Source organism: Prionailurus bengalensis, chromosome B3 (genome assembly GCF_016509475.1).
Source record: "Prionailurus bengalensis isolate Pbe53 chromosome B3, Fcat_Pben_1.1_paternal_pri, whole genome shotgun sequence".
In the NCBI taxonomy this organism is placed as follows: Eukaryota; Metazoa; Chordata; class Mammalia; order Carnivora; family Felidae; genus Prionailurus; species Prionailurus bengalensis.
The window spans coordinates 107742468-107759800 of NC_057355.1; the positions used below are offsets into that span (position 1 = coordinate 107742468).

Consider the following 17333-nt stretch of genomic DNA (forward strand, 5'->3'; position numbering starts at 1 on the left):
CTAAATCTCTCTCTCTTTTTTTTTAAGTAAACCCTACGCCCAACGTACGGCTTGAACTCATGACCCAGTGACTGAGCCAATCAGCCGGGCATCTAAGAGTTGTGATTTCCAGGGTGCCTGAGTGGCTCATTTGGTTAAGTGTCCCATTCTTGGTTTTGGCTCAGGTCATGATGTTGAGGTCTGTGAGTTCGAACACCAATGCGGTTCGAGCCCCAGTCCTCTGTGCTGGCAGTGCAAAGCCTGCTTGGGATTCTTTCTCTCGCTCTCTCTCTCTGCCCCTCCCCTGCTCATGCTGTCTCTCTCATAATAAATAAACTTTCTTTTAAAAAGTTGTGATTTCTTATTTAAAGGTTTGTCTCCTTCACTCTTAAAAAGGTTGTTGGATATGTGTTTTGTGTGTGAGATAGTTATTAACTTTCCTGTTTCTCTTCCTTTGCAGACCTAGAATATCAAGACATAATGGGAGCATTTTTAGACAAGCCAAAGATGGAAAAACATAATGCCCAGGGGCAGGGTAATGGGTTGCGATATGGGCTAAGCAGCATGCAAGGTTGGCGAGTTGAAATGGAGGATGCACATACGGCTGTGATCGGTTTGCCAAGTGGACTTGAAACATGGTCATTCTTTGCTGTGTATGATGGGCATGCTGGTTCTCAGGTTGCCAAATACTGCTGTGAGCATTTGCTAGATCACATCACCAATAACCAGGATTTTAAAGGGTCTGCAGGAGCACCTTCTGTGGAAAATGTAAAGAATGGAATCAGAACAGGTTTTCTGGAGATTGATGAACACATGAGAGTTATGTCAGAGAAGAAACATGGTGCAGATAGAAGTGGGTCAACAGCTGTGGGTGTCTTAATTTCTCCTCAACATACTTATTTCATTAACTGTGGAGACTCGAGAGGTTTACTTTGTAGGAACAGGAAAGTTCACTTCTTCACACAAGATCACAAACCAAGTAATCCGCTGGAAAAAGAACGAATTCAGAATGCAGGTGGTTCTGTAATGATTCAGCGTGTGAATGGCTCTCTGGCTGTATCGAGGGCCCTTGGGGACTTTGATTACAAATGTGTCCATGGAAAAGGTCCTACAGAGCAGCTTGTCTCACCAGAGCCCGAAGTCCATGATATTGAAAGATCTGAAGAAGATGATCAGTTCATTATCCTTGCATGTGATGGTATTTGGGATGTTATGGGAAATGAAGAGCTCTGTGATTTTGTAAGATCCAGACTTGAAGTCACTGATGACCTTGAGAAAGTTTGCAATGAAGTAGTCGACACCTGTTTGTATAAGGTAGCTAGACTTTCTTTTAAAAGATAAAAATGATTTTATGTCATCTTAATTATTACTCTAGTATTTAATCATTTTAGAAACTATGGTTCTCAGAAATAAGTTTTTGGCACAAAAACTGCAGGATACTCTTTACCAATTAGGAAAATTTAGGAACATTTTTTAGAAATAAATTACCAAATATGCAAGAGTTATGATCTGAATGGTCTTTTACTAACCATTACTACTTGAGTCTTTCAGTATTGTGGAAGATTATCAAAGGCAAAAAGATCACATCAGAGTGCATGTTTTAAAAGGAAAGGGAGGGTTAGGCCTTTGTCTGTAATTGAAAAGCATTTTAGAATTTTAATATTTTATTTTTATCATGTGATATCTCAGTATATTCATGGATGTACTTTGAGACTATGGTGTAATGAATCTGTAGCACCAGCAAAGAATTTAGTGATCATTGGTGCGATGTAATAAGAATAGCCTTGGACATGGAGTCAGAAGAACTTGGTCTGAGACTATGACTTCAGGTAAGCTATTTAAGCTGTGTGGAAAAAAATCAGTTTCTATCATTGTAAAAAAGGTAAGAGAGATTATTATACTGTCACTGGGGTTGTTGGGGAGGATCAAAAGGGGTAATAATATATAGATGAGCCAGGTCAGCCCCTTTATTTTACAGGTGAGGAAGCTGAAGCAAGAGGAAGCACACTTAAGAGTCAGGCCTTGAATCAGGCTTACCTCTGTTACTTTTGTACTCTACAGTCTTGGACAAAGTGTTCAACCTTTCTCAGCTTTTGAATGGAGATCATAGTATCTAACTCACAGGGCTATTGAGGAATTAAATTTTTTGTCAGTAGTGTTCATTAACTAATTCTTTGGTTTTTTTCCCTCCCAGCAAATGTTGATTTTATAAAACTCTCAGAGGCTACATATTTGATTTTCTTTCAACGTGCAGAAAATGAAAGTCGTCTAATGTTCTGTGTAGTTTTATAAGCATACTGCCAGCTCTACCTAAAATCTTAATTAAAATCTGATCATACTTAGAAATCAGGTTTATGTAACATCCAATACAAATCAAGTTTATGTAACATCCAACACATGTTACAAAAAATCAGTAGAGCAACAACTTAATAGTGCACACTGTTAATTTCTGAATTTGATGAGAGGCGAACAATGATGAACAGTGATGCTTGTGTTTTTTTGTCCCTTTTAGGTATGCATAAAAGTAGTATCCATTTGTTGGTCTCATTCTGTAGCTCTTGAGAATTAAGTAGTTGTTAGCTAAATTCAAAGCTGTTTTCTTGAGAGAATTATCACATTCAGAAACTAGTAAATTATGACTCAGCTTCCACTTTATTTCTTCTGCATTCCACTCCATTTTAAAAATTACTCAGTACCTTATCATTTGCCACATTTTATACTGTTTTTCTCCAAGATTCTTTATAATATTAAATTCTTTGTATGGTTTGCTTAAACTAATGTTATAAGGTCAGTTTTCCCATACAGAGGCATCAAATACTTAACATGTAAAAGTTAACTCCAGTTCCCAATAGGAAGAGGAGTATGGGGAGGCTACCATTGATTCGAGTATTTTAATTATAACATTTTGAATACCTAGGTGTCTTTAAAAGTTAATGTACTTCCTAAAAAGTCAGTTGTTTTTAACTTATGAAAGTTAAAAACTGTTTTATAAACTATATACATGTATTTTTAATTTCATGTTTCTATTATGAAGCAAGTTAATTAGCCCCATAATTTATTATGATTCATTTTAAATATAAATTTGTCAAGCATACATGTAACTACAGATCAAATCCTCTTGTAAGGAATACCACTAGAATTTTCTGTTTTGTTGAGTGAGTATGTACATGTATTCGGGTTAGGTATCACTGCAAGTTAAGTAGGCCACCAGTAGTAAATGTTCGGCAATATTTTTTTTTATAGCATTTAGAAAAATTATTGTTGCAGTGGAGGTTAACCTGTAGTGTTTCTTCTGTCTTTTGGAGTGTTAGTTATACTGTATACCATACGTACTATTATGTGTATGGCGGGGGGGTGCCTCTCCACATATGCGTATTTTTTTCTCCTTAAAAACCATATGTGTATATGTTTTACTAGAACAAGTATAATTAAAATTGTCGTGGCTATAAAGATTCTCAAAGCTTTAAAGAGCAAGAAGAAAGCATAATATTTCTCAAACTTTTTTCTTCCTAGGGAAGTCGAGACAACATGAGTGTGATATTGATCTGTTTTCCAAATGCACCCAAAGTATCACCAGAAGCAGTGAAGAAGGAGGCAGAATTGGACAAGTACCTGGAAAGCAGAGTAGAAGGTGGATCATTTAACAAAAAATAAGTAGCTTTCTTAAAGAAAAACCTCAACACAATCAAACTTTAATATTTTAGCTTTTAGGCCTTTACATGCCTTTGACATTTAGTGTTTAGTGTACAAAGGTGGGAAAGGGCATTTCTGTAGTCACTGTTCAGATGTTTTTGATTGTCCTATCATAGTTATAATAGAAATAAGAACTCATGTGGCGCTGTACGTTCTGTTCAGGATACTTTTGTTTAAAAAGGCTAAAAAGTGTGTGCTTTAAAATTCTTGATGAATTCACTGGCATGAGTAATTTTATGCCAGGAAAGTCTGATTTGTGATTTATTTAATGATGAACAGATTGTTTATGATGGTGATAATTTAAATACCATCTTTCTGTGTAAAGCTATGTATATGAATTTAAGATTTTTAGGACTTTTTTTTTTTTCAATAACTTGAAGATCACAGCCTGGTTATTAGCAACTTTCATGTGCCACAGCTTTAAAAAATTTATTTTAAACTGTTTCAAGTTTAAAGACTTGAAGACATAAGACATAAACTGCCTCATCGAGATAACATAGACCTGAATAGAAGATATGCTAGGTCTCTACTTGGCAGAAATGCAAATGCTGAATAAAATCAGCATTTTATTGGGAGTTCCAGCAGTGGATTTGTCATAATTCTGCAAATTATTTTGAGACAATTAGAAAGATGTCTGTAACTGTCAAGTGTAATGGCTTTAAACATTTGAAAATAATAACCTTTTACTCAGCTACTACTTGATATAAATGCTAAGTCTCCCCAGAGAATTGCATTTCGCTCCATATATGCAGTAAGCATGTAGATTATGCAGTTTCTTTAAGAAGAAAAACTTAACATGCTTATAAAAGCGTTAAAATACATTTTGGGCTCCTGATGTTATGAATTTGCACGTTAAAGATCTAAGAGCATGTAAGCATTGACCTACACACTATTATATCCTGCTGTGCCTGCATTATTAAAATTAATATGCACTTTAATTTTGTTTTCTCCCTTTTTACTGTTTGATATCAATTATCAGTCTGATACTAGAATCATGATTGGTTTTGATTTTCAGTACTATCTGGAGCTGCTGTTTTGTTTTTATTGCTCTCCCCCCACTTGATAGCGATATATCTAGTGTGTGTATGTACTATTTACTATTTCATTCATTGGACCTACTTATTCAATGACTTTGTTTTCTCACTATTATCCAAGGATCTTGGAATTTTTATATTTTAAATGAGTCATTTTGATATGTTATTTATATAATACAGTAAAATAAAATATTTAGAATGCTACCAAGTTATTTCACATTGATTCAAACTGCTGGTTAGTGGAAAAATGAAACCGTAAGAATCTGTATTGGGATAAATTGGTATTTGATTTATTGGCACTTTAACTTGGGTGTACATGTTTTCTTATTGATATAAAGAATAAATACTTCAGTTTTATTTGCTATGAAATAGGGTCACATTTTTGAAATACAACTTTTCTCTTTAGTATGCACTCTTTAAGTTTTTGGTGCAATTCTAAATAATTGCTTTAGATACATAATTTTATGTTACAATATTAAGTTTTATATTGCTTTTTATCCAGCAAGGATTGCCACCTGAACAGAGTTTACATCAATACTCAATATTTTTGATATGTTGAAGTGTTATACTTGTACCATTCAATTTAAGATTATTGTGTCAGAAGTTAAATTTTATATTCCTTATTGAGATAGATTTGATAAGACTGCAACTAGAGAATAAATATATTACATTAATTAAAATTGCTACTATATTTTAAAACACAGAATGTAACTATTTAAATTGCAAAAGTTGTTCTAAGAAAAAAAGACTGCATTCAGCCTCCAAAACAGGCACTGAATATTCTCTTCTTTTTTTATTTTTTTAAATACATGCCTTCAAAATTGCTGTGACCTATCAAACCTCATTTTATTTGCTTTGAATACTTTTGGCTTCTCTGTCCACACCGTAGAAAAGAGAAAAGGCTTTTCAGCTCTCCTGTTATCTGTGTCCTTCTAAATACTTGACTCTGTAGGGTTGTGAAAAGATTCAGCTCATAGTTTAAACCACATCACTTAAGGTTGTCTTCTTTTAAGCCAATGTAAGATTGTTCTTCTTCTACACATATATTTTTTAAATCTTTGCTGCTGACTGCCCAAGCTTTAAAGTTGCTAATTTGGAGATAAATACTAGAATCCCTCATACTTGGTGTAAAGTGGAGTGGGGAAGAGTAGAATGTGTTTATATGTGAGTGTGAGAAACATCTTCTATACATATATATTCTTTAGTAAAAACATTCAGTCTTTTTACAGTTCTAATTAAAATGTATAGTCCAACAGCAATTAAAGGAATATTTCTTAAGATTCATTTTGTTTTCCTTTTTAAAAGCAGAAGAAGCAATGCTAGTATAGTATTAATGGTAAGACAGTTTAAATGTATTACTGTCCCATGTGGAATAGGAGATATTAACTGTTTTTAAAGACTTACATTCATTTTTTTTAAAGAATTTGTCTTCCTGTAATTTTCTTCACAATTAAAATACCCAAATATATATTTTAACAGAGGAGATGTAAGATACATCAAATATAGATGAATTAAGGTAATGTTTTTTAGACCTGAAACTATCATTGATTGAATTTATCATCAGTGTTCATTTCTATTGTATTTAGTTATCTATCCAATAATTGTGTTGGCTTAGCAGAGACTGTATGTTAAGTGTATTACAGCTTTAGATTGTGAAATTGTGCAGCTTAGGTAAACATCAAAACCCTTTATTTTTGTATGGCAGATTTCCAGCATTAGAACTATGTAGAATAAATATACTAGATGTTAAAGATTATACAATAAAGGAACTTGGCAAACCAAATCTGAGATCCTTGCTTTTTGTTCAGATTTAAGACTGGTTTAAAAAAAAAAAAAAAAAGGCAAAAAAATAATACATGGTAAAATTTGGCCTTAATTCCAAAAGGACAATTTGAGCCATTTAAAGAAATACGGGTAGCAATGTCTGTCTTTTAATATGCGGCTTTAATGAGGAATTAGTATTTTAAAACCTGATCAGAAGACAGAAGATCTTTATATGCATTGTGACTTTCAAGGGTATTTACAAATTGAGAACTAGAATGATAATTTTATTGCCCTAATGATGACAAAGAAAATCTCTTAGGATAAACATTTAAAAACAGAAAATTGAATCAAACTTGAACCTTTAATTTACAGATACCTTTGGTATGATCTTGCGTTTAGAGTAAATACGCTGAAACTCCCATGTAAAGATTTAGTCTGAGAGTTAAGTCTTTTGTACGTAACTGTTGGTATTCTGTGGTATGAGGAACAGTATGCATCTACATGGCAACACTGCAGATCATATCACTATACCCATTTAATAACTGGATGTTTTGAAATTAACAATTTAAAATGCAGTTGTATGGTTTATCAAATTAAAAGTTACGAAATTTAGACTTTTTTCCATTCTGTATGCCTTGTTCAAATAATCAACTAAAGAAATGGTATTATATATCTGTTTATTGCCTAAAGTTACTTCAGACAAAAACTAAGCTGTGAGTGGTATTCAGTTATATAACCTAATCTGCACATGCTACTTAAGTATCGTTTTGCAAATATAAACATGTAAAAATGATTTGGGTTAGTATATAATCAATAAATTCCCCTATACTTAAAGGGTTTTTTTCCTTTCAAATTTTGAAATTATTTTTTTTTAATCTGTGTAGAATTCAGGAAACATGTTTCTAGTGTAAAGAGAGGAGTTGACCTCCTCCAAAGTAAACTAGTTGACATTTCATTTTTATACCTATATCCTTGATTAGGTAATGCATTGGTTTTAACATGAAAATTTTTTCACATGTTTATCTTGTTCGTTTTCATTCTTTCAACTTAATCTGGAAAGTATCTCATTTTTGTGTGTCATTTTGTGCATCCGTTTGTCATAAATTTTCAAAACTCAACTTAATTTTTTTTCTAATACCAGCTTAGAAAATCTCAGATGTGGTAAATGCCATCTTTAAAAACCTGTTATCTTTGTTTCGTTTTTTTTTTTTTAATTAAATTTGAATAACACTTACAAAAAAAGTACTTCTGATTCCCAGAAATCATAAAGAAGCAGGGGGAAGGCGTCCCTGACTTAGTCCATGTGATGCGCACATTAGCAAGTGAGAACATCCCCAGCCTCCCACCGGGGGGTGAATTGGCAAGCAAGTAAGTTACATTCTGCACACTCTTAAAATTTGTCTCAGTACATAAAAATATTAGGTGTTCATTGATCAAATGTGTATTTACCTAATTTCTGAAGTGATCTTCAGGATGTTTAACCGCAATTCAGTGTTTTTCATTATTAATGGTACATGGTGCTTGTTCAGAACAGGTGTCAGGATGTCATTGTTTGTAACTTATTACACTGAAGGCCGTCTTTAGTGGAGACGTGGGTTACGTTGATTTCCTCATGTAGCATAAGTATAATAAATATAGTGAAAGAATTTTTTAAGCTAAATTACATAGCACTACAATTTTCATTTTTATTGCTGCTATTGTAATTTGATTTTGTTGATCCCTGGATAATTAAGCACCCCAGGGATAAGCATTTTTCTCTTCCTCCATCTGGGCCATTTTTCTATATCTCTGATTTTCCCAGTGTTTTTGGTTGTTGATTCCTGGTTGGGTGGATTTTGTTGTGAGGGAAGATAGGAGGAAGCATTTCTTGCCTTCTTCTGTGTGCACCTCAGTTCACAGAACTGGACTAATTCGTGTTAAAAATTAAGCTTACATCTTTGTAGGAAATTTTATAAATCAAGCATTTGTACCTTAACTATCCATATAATTGACCTACAAAGATATATTGACAATTTCCTTGATTTTCTACTGTGTTATAGAAATGAAGCCAGGTTCCTTATGATCATTTGTCTAAATAGAAATTGTAAAAATTCCTGTTTGAAGCTTTTATTTCTTTTCTTCCAATGTGACCTTCTGTGAAATGACTGTCTATAAAATTGCTTCAAATCAATTTTGGAAGTAGGGAGGCTATAACTTATAATACCACTACAGAGTTTTTAACAAAATATTATTCAAAAATTAATTCCTAGACTTTGCAGGGAAAATGTCATATTTGACATTTCTGTTTTATAGAGCTTTTTAAAGGGGGCATTACAAAAAGCAGAAATTCAAATGTAAAAATTTATCCAAATTATTTTACCACAGCAGATGTTGACGTTACTTCTATTTCAAAACTAACGTTCAACTCTTAACCAGAATATGTTACTATTATATCTTAAGACTAGCATCACTGCTGAGTCATAACCACATAAGCCAGTTCAAATGAAGTTGACCCTACTGACTGATTTTTTTCTTTAAACCATGACTTTCAGTCTTCTATTAATTGGGTTGGTGGAATGTTACATTTTAGAATAAATTCACATCTAGTTTAACATTGGGGTTCAAATATCTTAAAGTGGATCACTTACTGACAGAAATAGAATTAAAATAATTTCTAAGTGTAAGATTATCTGACATTTTAATGAGCACCTATGAGTTATTAAGCAGTTCTGTGCTCTAAAGAATTAACTTTCTGCATTTTTTTAAATTCAGGCGGAATGTAATTGAAGCCGTTTACAATAGACTGAATCCTTACAAAAATGATGACACTGTAAGTAGCATTTTCGCTCCCTCTGCTTCTCCTTCCCCTCCGCTCTAAATGTGCACACCCTCGTACCTGTATTTTGCAGAGCTGTTCACTGTACCCATTTGCCCTTACACACACCCCTGATTGATTGTTCTGAACTCTGGGTGCACCAAAGTTCTCGTGATTGAGGACATAATCATGGTGAGTGGCCACCTCTCTCAAAAAAAGAAGAAAGTCCCTTTGAATTATTGCTGGTTTTTTAAGCCTCGGCAAGCAATCAACTTCAGAAGGTTTGTCTCCACTAAATGTTTTTTTTGAAGTTGCTCAGAATCTTGAATTATTCTGAGTTTTATAAGGAGCTACAATAGAACTTCAGATTGCCCAGCTCCACTGAATAGTTTTTATGTTTGGAAATACTTTGTCTGAGAACCCTGAAGTATATATTTCATTTATATACTAAAGTAGAGAATTCTACTTATGTGAAACGAATGCCCTATTCTCCAGTTTCCTGTTAGAATTCTGTTGCAGTATGGTGTTTACAGAAAAGTGGTAACTTAAAAATCATTTGGGCACAGCTCGAAAATATATACTGCTCACATCTGTATTCCTTACATCTCTTATGACTTGAGGTCTTAATCTCTTCTTGTGTAATAAAAGTTTATAAAAGTGGTCTAAAAATAAATTGGGTTTTAATTGAATAAAATAAGAAATTTTTATTATATGGTTTAGAAATACATTTGGTCCACCTCATGGTAAAATCATATTTTAAACATTTTACTCCAAAACAGATTTTTTGAACAACTTGAATACTGATACTTCATATTAGACACACACACATACTTACATACTTTAAAAAGCATTTAGGGGCACCTGGGTGGCGCAGTCGGTTAAGCGTCCGACTTCAGCCAGGTCACGATCTCACAGTCCGTGAGTTCGAGCCCCGCGTCGGGCTCTGGGCTGATGGCTCAGAGCCTGGAGCCTGTTTCCGATTCTGTGTCTCCCTCTCTCTCTGCCCCTCCGCCGTTCATGCTCTGTCTCTCTCTGTCCCAAAAATAAAATAAATGTTGAAAAAAAAAATTTTTTTTAAAAAAAAGCATTTATAGGCTGAATTTCAACTTTACAAAACCTTATCTTGCTGCATTATCCCAAGAGTAATGTGCTTTGGCACCTCTCAGCTTTAATGTAGTTCCTTCTTTTGCTTTGTTTCCTTTTATAAAGGATTCTACATCGACTGATGATATGTGGTAAAACTGCTCATCTAGCCATGGAGTTTACCTTCACCTCCAAAGGAGAGTACAGCTCAACTTCCTTGAACCTTTTAAACATCCCTCCTCAACTTTAAAGAAGGACATGTGTCATGGGTGAGAGTGGATCACACCAGAGAACTTCAGCAGTACAACAGCTAGCCCAGAACTGATTGTTTTTTTTTTTCTTTTGTAAATTTGAGACTTATGTAAACGTGATTTCAAACCATAATTCATGTTGTAAATCAGACTCCAGCAACTTTTGTTGTATGATTTTGTTTTTTGTAAAGTGTAATTGTCCTTGTACAAAATGCTCATATTTAATTATGAACTGCTTTAAATCACTATCAGAGTTACAAAAAAATGTTTGGCTTGTTGTGTGATGCAACAGATATACAGCCCTTTCAAGTCATGTTGTGTTTGGACTTGGGGTTGGGACAGGGAGAGCAGCAGCCATGTCAGCTAGGCACTCAAATGTGCACATGATTAAGGAGAAGAATTCCCAAATCTTACAAAGCCGGACATCCAGGGAGTTAACTGAAAACTGTCTTCATGTTTTGGCAGTGGGGTTGGCACTGTTGATAAAGCTGGTCCCTTCATTTAACTGTCGTCTAGGTTCTCTCCTTGTTGCCAGGAGTATTGCAGGTAATACAGTATATTCATAAGAATATCAATCTTGGGGCTGAAATGCCTTGATTCTTTGCACCTCTTTTCCGAGTCCTTACATTGAATTACTAATTGATAAGCAGCAGCTTCCTACATATAGTAGGAGACTGCCACATTTTTGCTATCATGATTGGCTGGGCCTGCTGCTGTTCCTAGTAAGGTATTCTGAATTCCATTTTATCAATAAAGCTTGATTTAACAAACAAGAAATTTAATCATGTATGTGTAATTCCTCCTTTACCCCGCCCTTTTAAAACACCATGCCATTGTAAGTGAGAAGTTTCTCGTGGGGAAAGATGTTTGTCTCTTTTAATTGGGAAATAATGTTACTCACGGCACAGATGGAACTGTTTCCCTTCCATTAGAAAGACTAAAAGATTTAAATCTCTGTTGTTTCTTAATCTGTTTTTTAATGGGTTTCTTTCTGGCTGCTTATTTTTCATTCTATGTGTATCAGCTTGAATTTGCCTACTGTTTAATTAAAATAATTGTCAGAGCTTGACAATCTAACACTCTATAGTAGGGGTGTGCGTGTGTGTGGGTGGGTGTGCGCGTGTGTGCACGTGCGTGTGTTTGCCTGTGATTTTTAATGGACTCATGTCTTTAGAATCCAAGTAGTTAAGATGTATTTGTGATTTGAAATAGAGCATGTTGCTAATATTTAGCTGTTGGCCTTTAAAAATAACATTCGAAGCTTAAGGAATTGTAGATATAAAAATAACCTAATTTAATTTAGGCTTAAATTCCTCTGATTAAGCATGTGAAAGTAAGTTTTAAAATCTGTCACGTTGAAAAGACTACTGTTTTGTGCCCTTCTGTATTTTTGTCTCTTTAGGTTGAATATTGTATTTATTGCCGTGTAATTTAATCATTCAGTAGGCAGATTCCCCACTAGAAATTATTAAAATGTAAGATTACAATACAACATTGAATACAAAATCAAAACTCTGTGTATAAAAGGTAGTATAATCAACTTTGTTACATTTGTTTTTTTCCCTAACTTGGAAATATACATATTTGTATATATAGCCTTAAAACTAATGTAAAGTTAGGGGAGTAGTGGGAAAAGTAATGTGAAATGTCTCAGATTTAAGTAGTTACATACCAGCAAAACCTTTTCATTATCCCCCTTATTTGTGAGGCGATTAAATGTAATTTAATTGTATTTAATTTATATCTCAATCCAGCATGAATGAAGAAAAACAAGTACTATTTATATTTAGAAATTCATAAGTTGGAATTACAGAACCAATTCCATACTTACAAATAAATGCTCAGTGTCTAAATCTGTGGTAGAGTGCGAAGTATGATAATGTTCTAAGTTATGGCTTTGCAAGCATCTCAGTGTGCATTTAATGAATACAATGCTTCTAGTATAGAGTGATTACCAGACATACTAGTACTGAAAACTAAATTCCTATTATAAGAAGCCAGGTTCTTAATTTTTTAAGTAGACTGAATTTTTTAGTTCTAGAAATTGCAAAACTTCGAATTGGATTTTGATCTGCAAAATCATAAATCACAAGTTAAAATATGTGATGGAGAGCTATATTTCAAACCATAACAGCATATTTAGAGCTGGTTTTTTTTTTTTTGAGAGTTTTTAAATAAAAAAGAGGAAGCTATTCCTCTGTTAAAATTATTAGTACTGAAATGAAGCTTGGAAGTGAGAGAAAACTATTAAATGTTCTCTGAGAAGACTAAATCTTTTCCACATGAGTCAGCATTGCCATACTAGATATAACTTTTCATTATAAAAAAGGAAGTATCATTATAGCAGACTGTGTGTGTTCTTGATTCCTGGGGGTAATGGTGGTGGTGGGAACCGACCACACCTTTAAAAGGCACTTTTGCACCTCTATGGTGCACTTCATTTTTGTACCACTTAAGTTCTTGCCCTCCCAACCCCCTTTTGTGTGCTAATTAGCATCTCAGGGCAATGCCTCAAAATTTTTCGATGTGTTGTATGTTATTTTCTTTGGAGGGTGAAAGTTCTTTTGTGATGATAATTTACCATTCAAAATGTACTTTCATTTAAGTGTTTTCTTAGGATGAACTCATTTTGCTGCTTGTAATAGGAAACTCATTTTGTGTAGCAGACTCTTAACCCTAACATTAAAAAATTTCACTGGTCTCTTACTGTCGTAGCAGTAAGCTCTCTTAATTTCCACTTTGTTAAGGAATATACTTTTATAGATAACAGAAGCAGTTCTCAATATTAGCATTAACTTTACAAAATCCAAACGGTATTTTTCTTATTTAGCTTTAGAACTATTTCAAACATTTTTAATTATAATGCTTGCTTCTAGAGTACTATGCAATTAGTATACTGCTCCAGCCACTTATTTTTTATTACTACATTAAGAAATTTAGATTAAAGAGTAAATTATGTAATTCAAATAATCTGAGTTATGCTAGCATTTTTAGTGATCATCCATCTGACCACATATTAATTCCACTAATCAGCTTTCCCACAAAACATATTGAGTGTTACCTGCAAAACACTGTTCTAGGCGAAATACCTTGGAACTATAAAGAAATGACTAGATCCTTGCCCTCAAGGAGTTTACATTTGAGTAGAATTTATAATTAACAAATGTTAATATTATAGCTGAATCACTCATCCAAAAAAAAAAAAAATAGCTGTCACCCTCCTACTGTCTGCCAGATAATTTTCCTGAATAAGGCAGGTCTCTCTGTCCTAAAAAGCTCATTTATGCTTCCATTATTCACTTGAAAACTCTTCCATTTGTTTTCCTCTCCCCAAAGTTAAAAATCTCATTCAAAAGAAAATTTTGCTCAGCATAGTAATAATATAGGACTGATGAGGCTCAAATCTATTCAGTATGCTTGACTACCTTTAACAAATGGCCTTTTACTACTCCTGCTATAAAATTAGTTTCCTGCTATGTACAGACAGCTAAAATTTAAGAAAAATTCTGTTTCTTTGAAACACACTGCCGTTAATATCTAGTTTTAGCCAAGTGATTATTATGCATTAATTTTTAAAAATAATTTCACTGCCCATCTTTACTGGACAAGTTCATATGTGAATTCAATTTGTGATTTCTGAAAGAAGTGACAAAATTGGTTACAGGTTTTCTTTTTTTAATTTTGAATTTCATGATGTATACTTTTAATTCATAAAATTTGAATTAGAGGTATAAGCCTATAATGTTTTATTTGTACAGTATTATATTAGGATTTGGTAGTAGAAAATATGTAAATATTTCAGTACATAAATGTTTCTCTTTTGAGGTTTCTCTTTGAAGGAACCTTAAAGAGTTTCATACTTTTGCTTGCAGATACTGCCGGTGAGATGACCATTTTGTAACTGAGTGATCTAGTCCTTTCGTTAGTTTTTCTTTTAGGCATTAGGAAGAGTTCTTTATAGTTTAAAACTTTAGAAGTATAATTTTACTTTATTTTCTTCAATAATGTGCCATGGGTTTTGGATTGTATTTTTAAATTCTATATTACTTTAGAATATGCTTGAAATATTTAAGGATACATTTTCTAAATGTTGCGAGTATAATACTGTATTGTTTTGTAGGTCAGAATAGTTAAGTCTCAAGTGTTAGTTATTACTGATAATCAGAATGCCATCAGAAATGATGAGAGGCATTTGGTTCCACTTGATTGTCAAATGAACATTTCTACTTTTGTTCACCTTCACTCATTCTTTCCCTTTTACCTGCTTTATGTATTAACCTAGTGGCCTCTGCTCTCGTATTTTTCTGGTTATATTACCAGCAGGTAGGAGTGCGCCAACTAGAAACACTCAGATGTATTGAAATTATAGTTGACTAACTTGCATTTTATTAGATGGGGGAAAATGTTGTTTGGATTGATGTAACAAAGAAGTGACTTTTTTCCCTCCCTTATCCAGCACGAAGTGTTGCTTTATTTCCTCTACTGCCCTCTTTGTGGTGGTTGTCTCTCTGTCTCTTTTTCAAACGTAAGCAGGCTGATTCCATTTTCTTGAGCAAGGGTTTAGGGCATTACTTCACCAAGGCCAATTTCTACTGTACAAAACTGGGCCGAAAAAAGAAAATTTGGGAGATGCCAGTGAGGAGGACAGAGAGGATTACTCTTAATTGTTGTAAAAGCCATAGAGAGATCTTCCTCTAGCCAGGCTACTAAGAACTGTTACATAAACCGGCAAGAACCAACCTTTGCTTCTTCAGATCATTTGATTTTCCATCAAGGGAGATAATGATAAACAAAAATACTGCTGCTTCAACTTAAAAACAGAAAAAATAAATGCAAATGTTTATTCACCACAAAACCCAATCCTTCCGGTCTTTTAATTGCTCCAAACCTCAGTTTCTATTAGCTTTCTCATCGAATTAAGTATTCAGAAAAATTTAATGTTTTTCCTTTCTTTTCCATAGTCCTCCTGGTCCAGTAGAAGACATTGAGTAACATTTGTGTTTGTATTGTACTACCTGAAGTAAGATTGGTGTAGGAGATTGTAGCCACAGGACAAAATTAGTAATATCTCAATTAGGTATAGTGAGTGTACAAATCCATTTTAGGAACAATTCTTAACTTTGTAGGTTCCCAGGCCCTTTGAAAATGATGAATCCTAGGAACTTCCTTACCCAGGAAAATCATATAATGTACCTAACTCCCCAAAGTTTACAATATTGCAGGGGTTCATCAGCCTTTTTTCCTGCAAAAAGCCCGTAAAAAATATTTCAAAGGTGTCAAAATAATTTGAGTAATTTAAGGAAGTGTTTAACTTTTTGAGAGAGAGAGGAGGTGGATGGGAGCCTAGGCTAGAATCTGATATTAAAATACCCTTTTTAAAGGTTGTATTTTGGGGGAAAGGAGAGTAATTAAAGGTGAATAAAATAATCTTATTTGGACCAGTTCTGGAGGATAACATCACTCTAAGTTTGCCACTTTTGAAACTCAACAGAAAAGAGGTAAGATGGAAATTGAAAGTTTGGAATGTTTCTGACCTGCATAGTGCAAATATAGTATATTCACAAGACATTTAACTCTCTGATCGCACTCAGGTTTTAAAATTTTGAGCTTCCTAGTTTTAGAGTTCATTAAATGTTTAATTCACTTCAGATTCTAGGGTATTAGGTATTTACTTACTGATACAGAATGTTAAAATAGGATGTAACATATGGCCATCAATGTACAGGATTAATGGGATTTCTACTAAAATGTAACGACCATGAAAAAATTGATTAGCTTCTCTCATTTGTTGCCCAAATTGGATGTTCAGTTACAGCTTATTTAATTCCCATGTGTGAGAATTTTGAAACAGAAACCATTGTCTTGCTTGGTTAGCCCTTCACGAAGACATCAGCATATCCGCAGGAAGTATCTTGTTTGTAGTAATATGCCCCAATAGTAGTTGGTTTCACTCTTGAAATGGTTTATTTCACTTAATTTGTATAACTGTTACAAGTGGAGAGTCCATGTACATGTTAAAAGCATGTTGTATTATACATAGATTCATTTTTTAAAAATCTATAAATGTAAAACTAATACAACTGCAGAAATATTTTTCCTAAACAGTGTATAATGAAATTCTCCACAGTTAACTCACCCACTGTTTGCTGTTTATGTGATCCAAACTTTTAAAGAAATTCCATAAATGTATATTTTGTATTATGTACCATTTTCTTGGTCCAAAGAAGACATGTGAATTCAGTCCTAATTTTAAGAATGTACTTTTTGTTTTCAAGTCGGTTGAAGAAATTGCATTCAGCCTGTGAATGGTTGCAGATTGTATGTGAGATGAAAAGTAGAAATAATTTCTAGTTTGCAAAACTGGTGCCACTAAATAAACAGGCAATTGCATAATGTGTGTGTATTTATGATTGTTTGATATTGCAAGCAGCATTTTTGTTCTGCCTAGAAACGTGGAAATTTTGAAGTTATTAGGACAAATTAAGAGAATTTTTGTTCAACTGAACTTGGTTAATTGGCTAAAGAAGATGGAACTGATAGTCTTGTGCCTTCTTGATTTTAGGAAGAGTACTGAAAGCAAGTTTGAATTGATGGTTTTCATAAAAACATCCCAGAAACAAAGAAGTTCTTTGGCAAGAACATTTACATTTGTCTTCTTACAGATGATAAATATTTCTTACTCTCTTGAAGAGTTAAGATTAGGAATTGGAAGTGGTCTGGAAAAGGCCTTACCCA

General features: G+C 33.6%; 1 protein-coding gene across 2 annotated transcripts in view; it reads left to right on the plus strand.

The window, feature by feature from the left end:
- PPM1A (protein phosphatase, Mg2+/Mn2+ dependent 1A) overlaps nucleotides 1–16991 on the plus strand; it is a 52289-nt gene extending 35298 nt beyond the window's left edge. For both annotated transcript variants that reach the window (XM_043556291.1, XM_043556292.1), the window contains exons 2-6: nucleotides 440–1293; nucleotides 3493–3610; nucleotides 7730–7838; nucleotides 9222–9279; nucleotides 10474–16991. In XM_043556291.1, coding sequence (XP_043412226.1) covers nucleotides 440–1293; nucleotides 3493–3610; nucleotides 7730–7838; nucleotides 9222–9279; nucleotides 10474–10503 — 1169 coding nt within the window. In that variant the 3' untranslated portion in view covers nucleotides 10504–16991. The remainder of the gene's footprint in view (nucleotides 1–439; nucleotides 1294–3492; nucleotides 3611–7729; nucleotides 7839–9221; nucleotides 9280–10473) is intronic.
- Nucleotides 16992–17333: the final 342 nt, after the last annotated feature.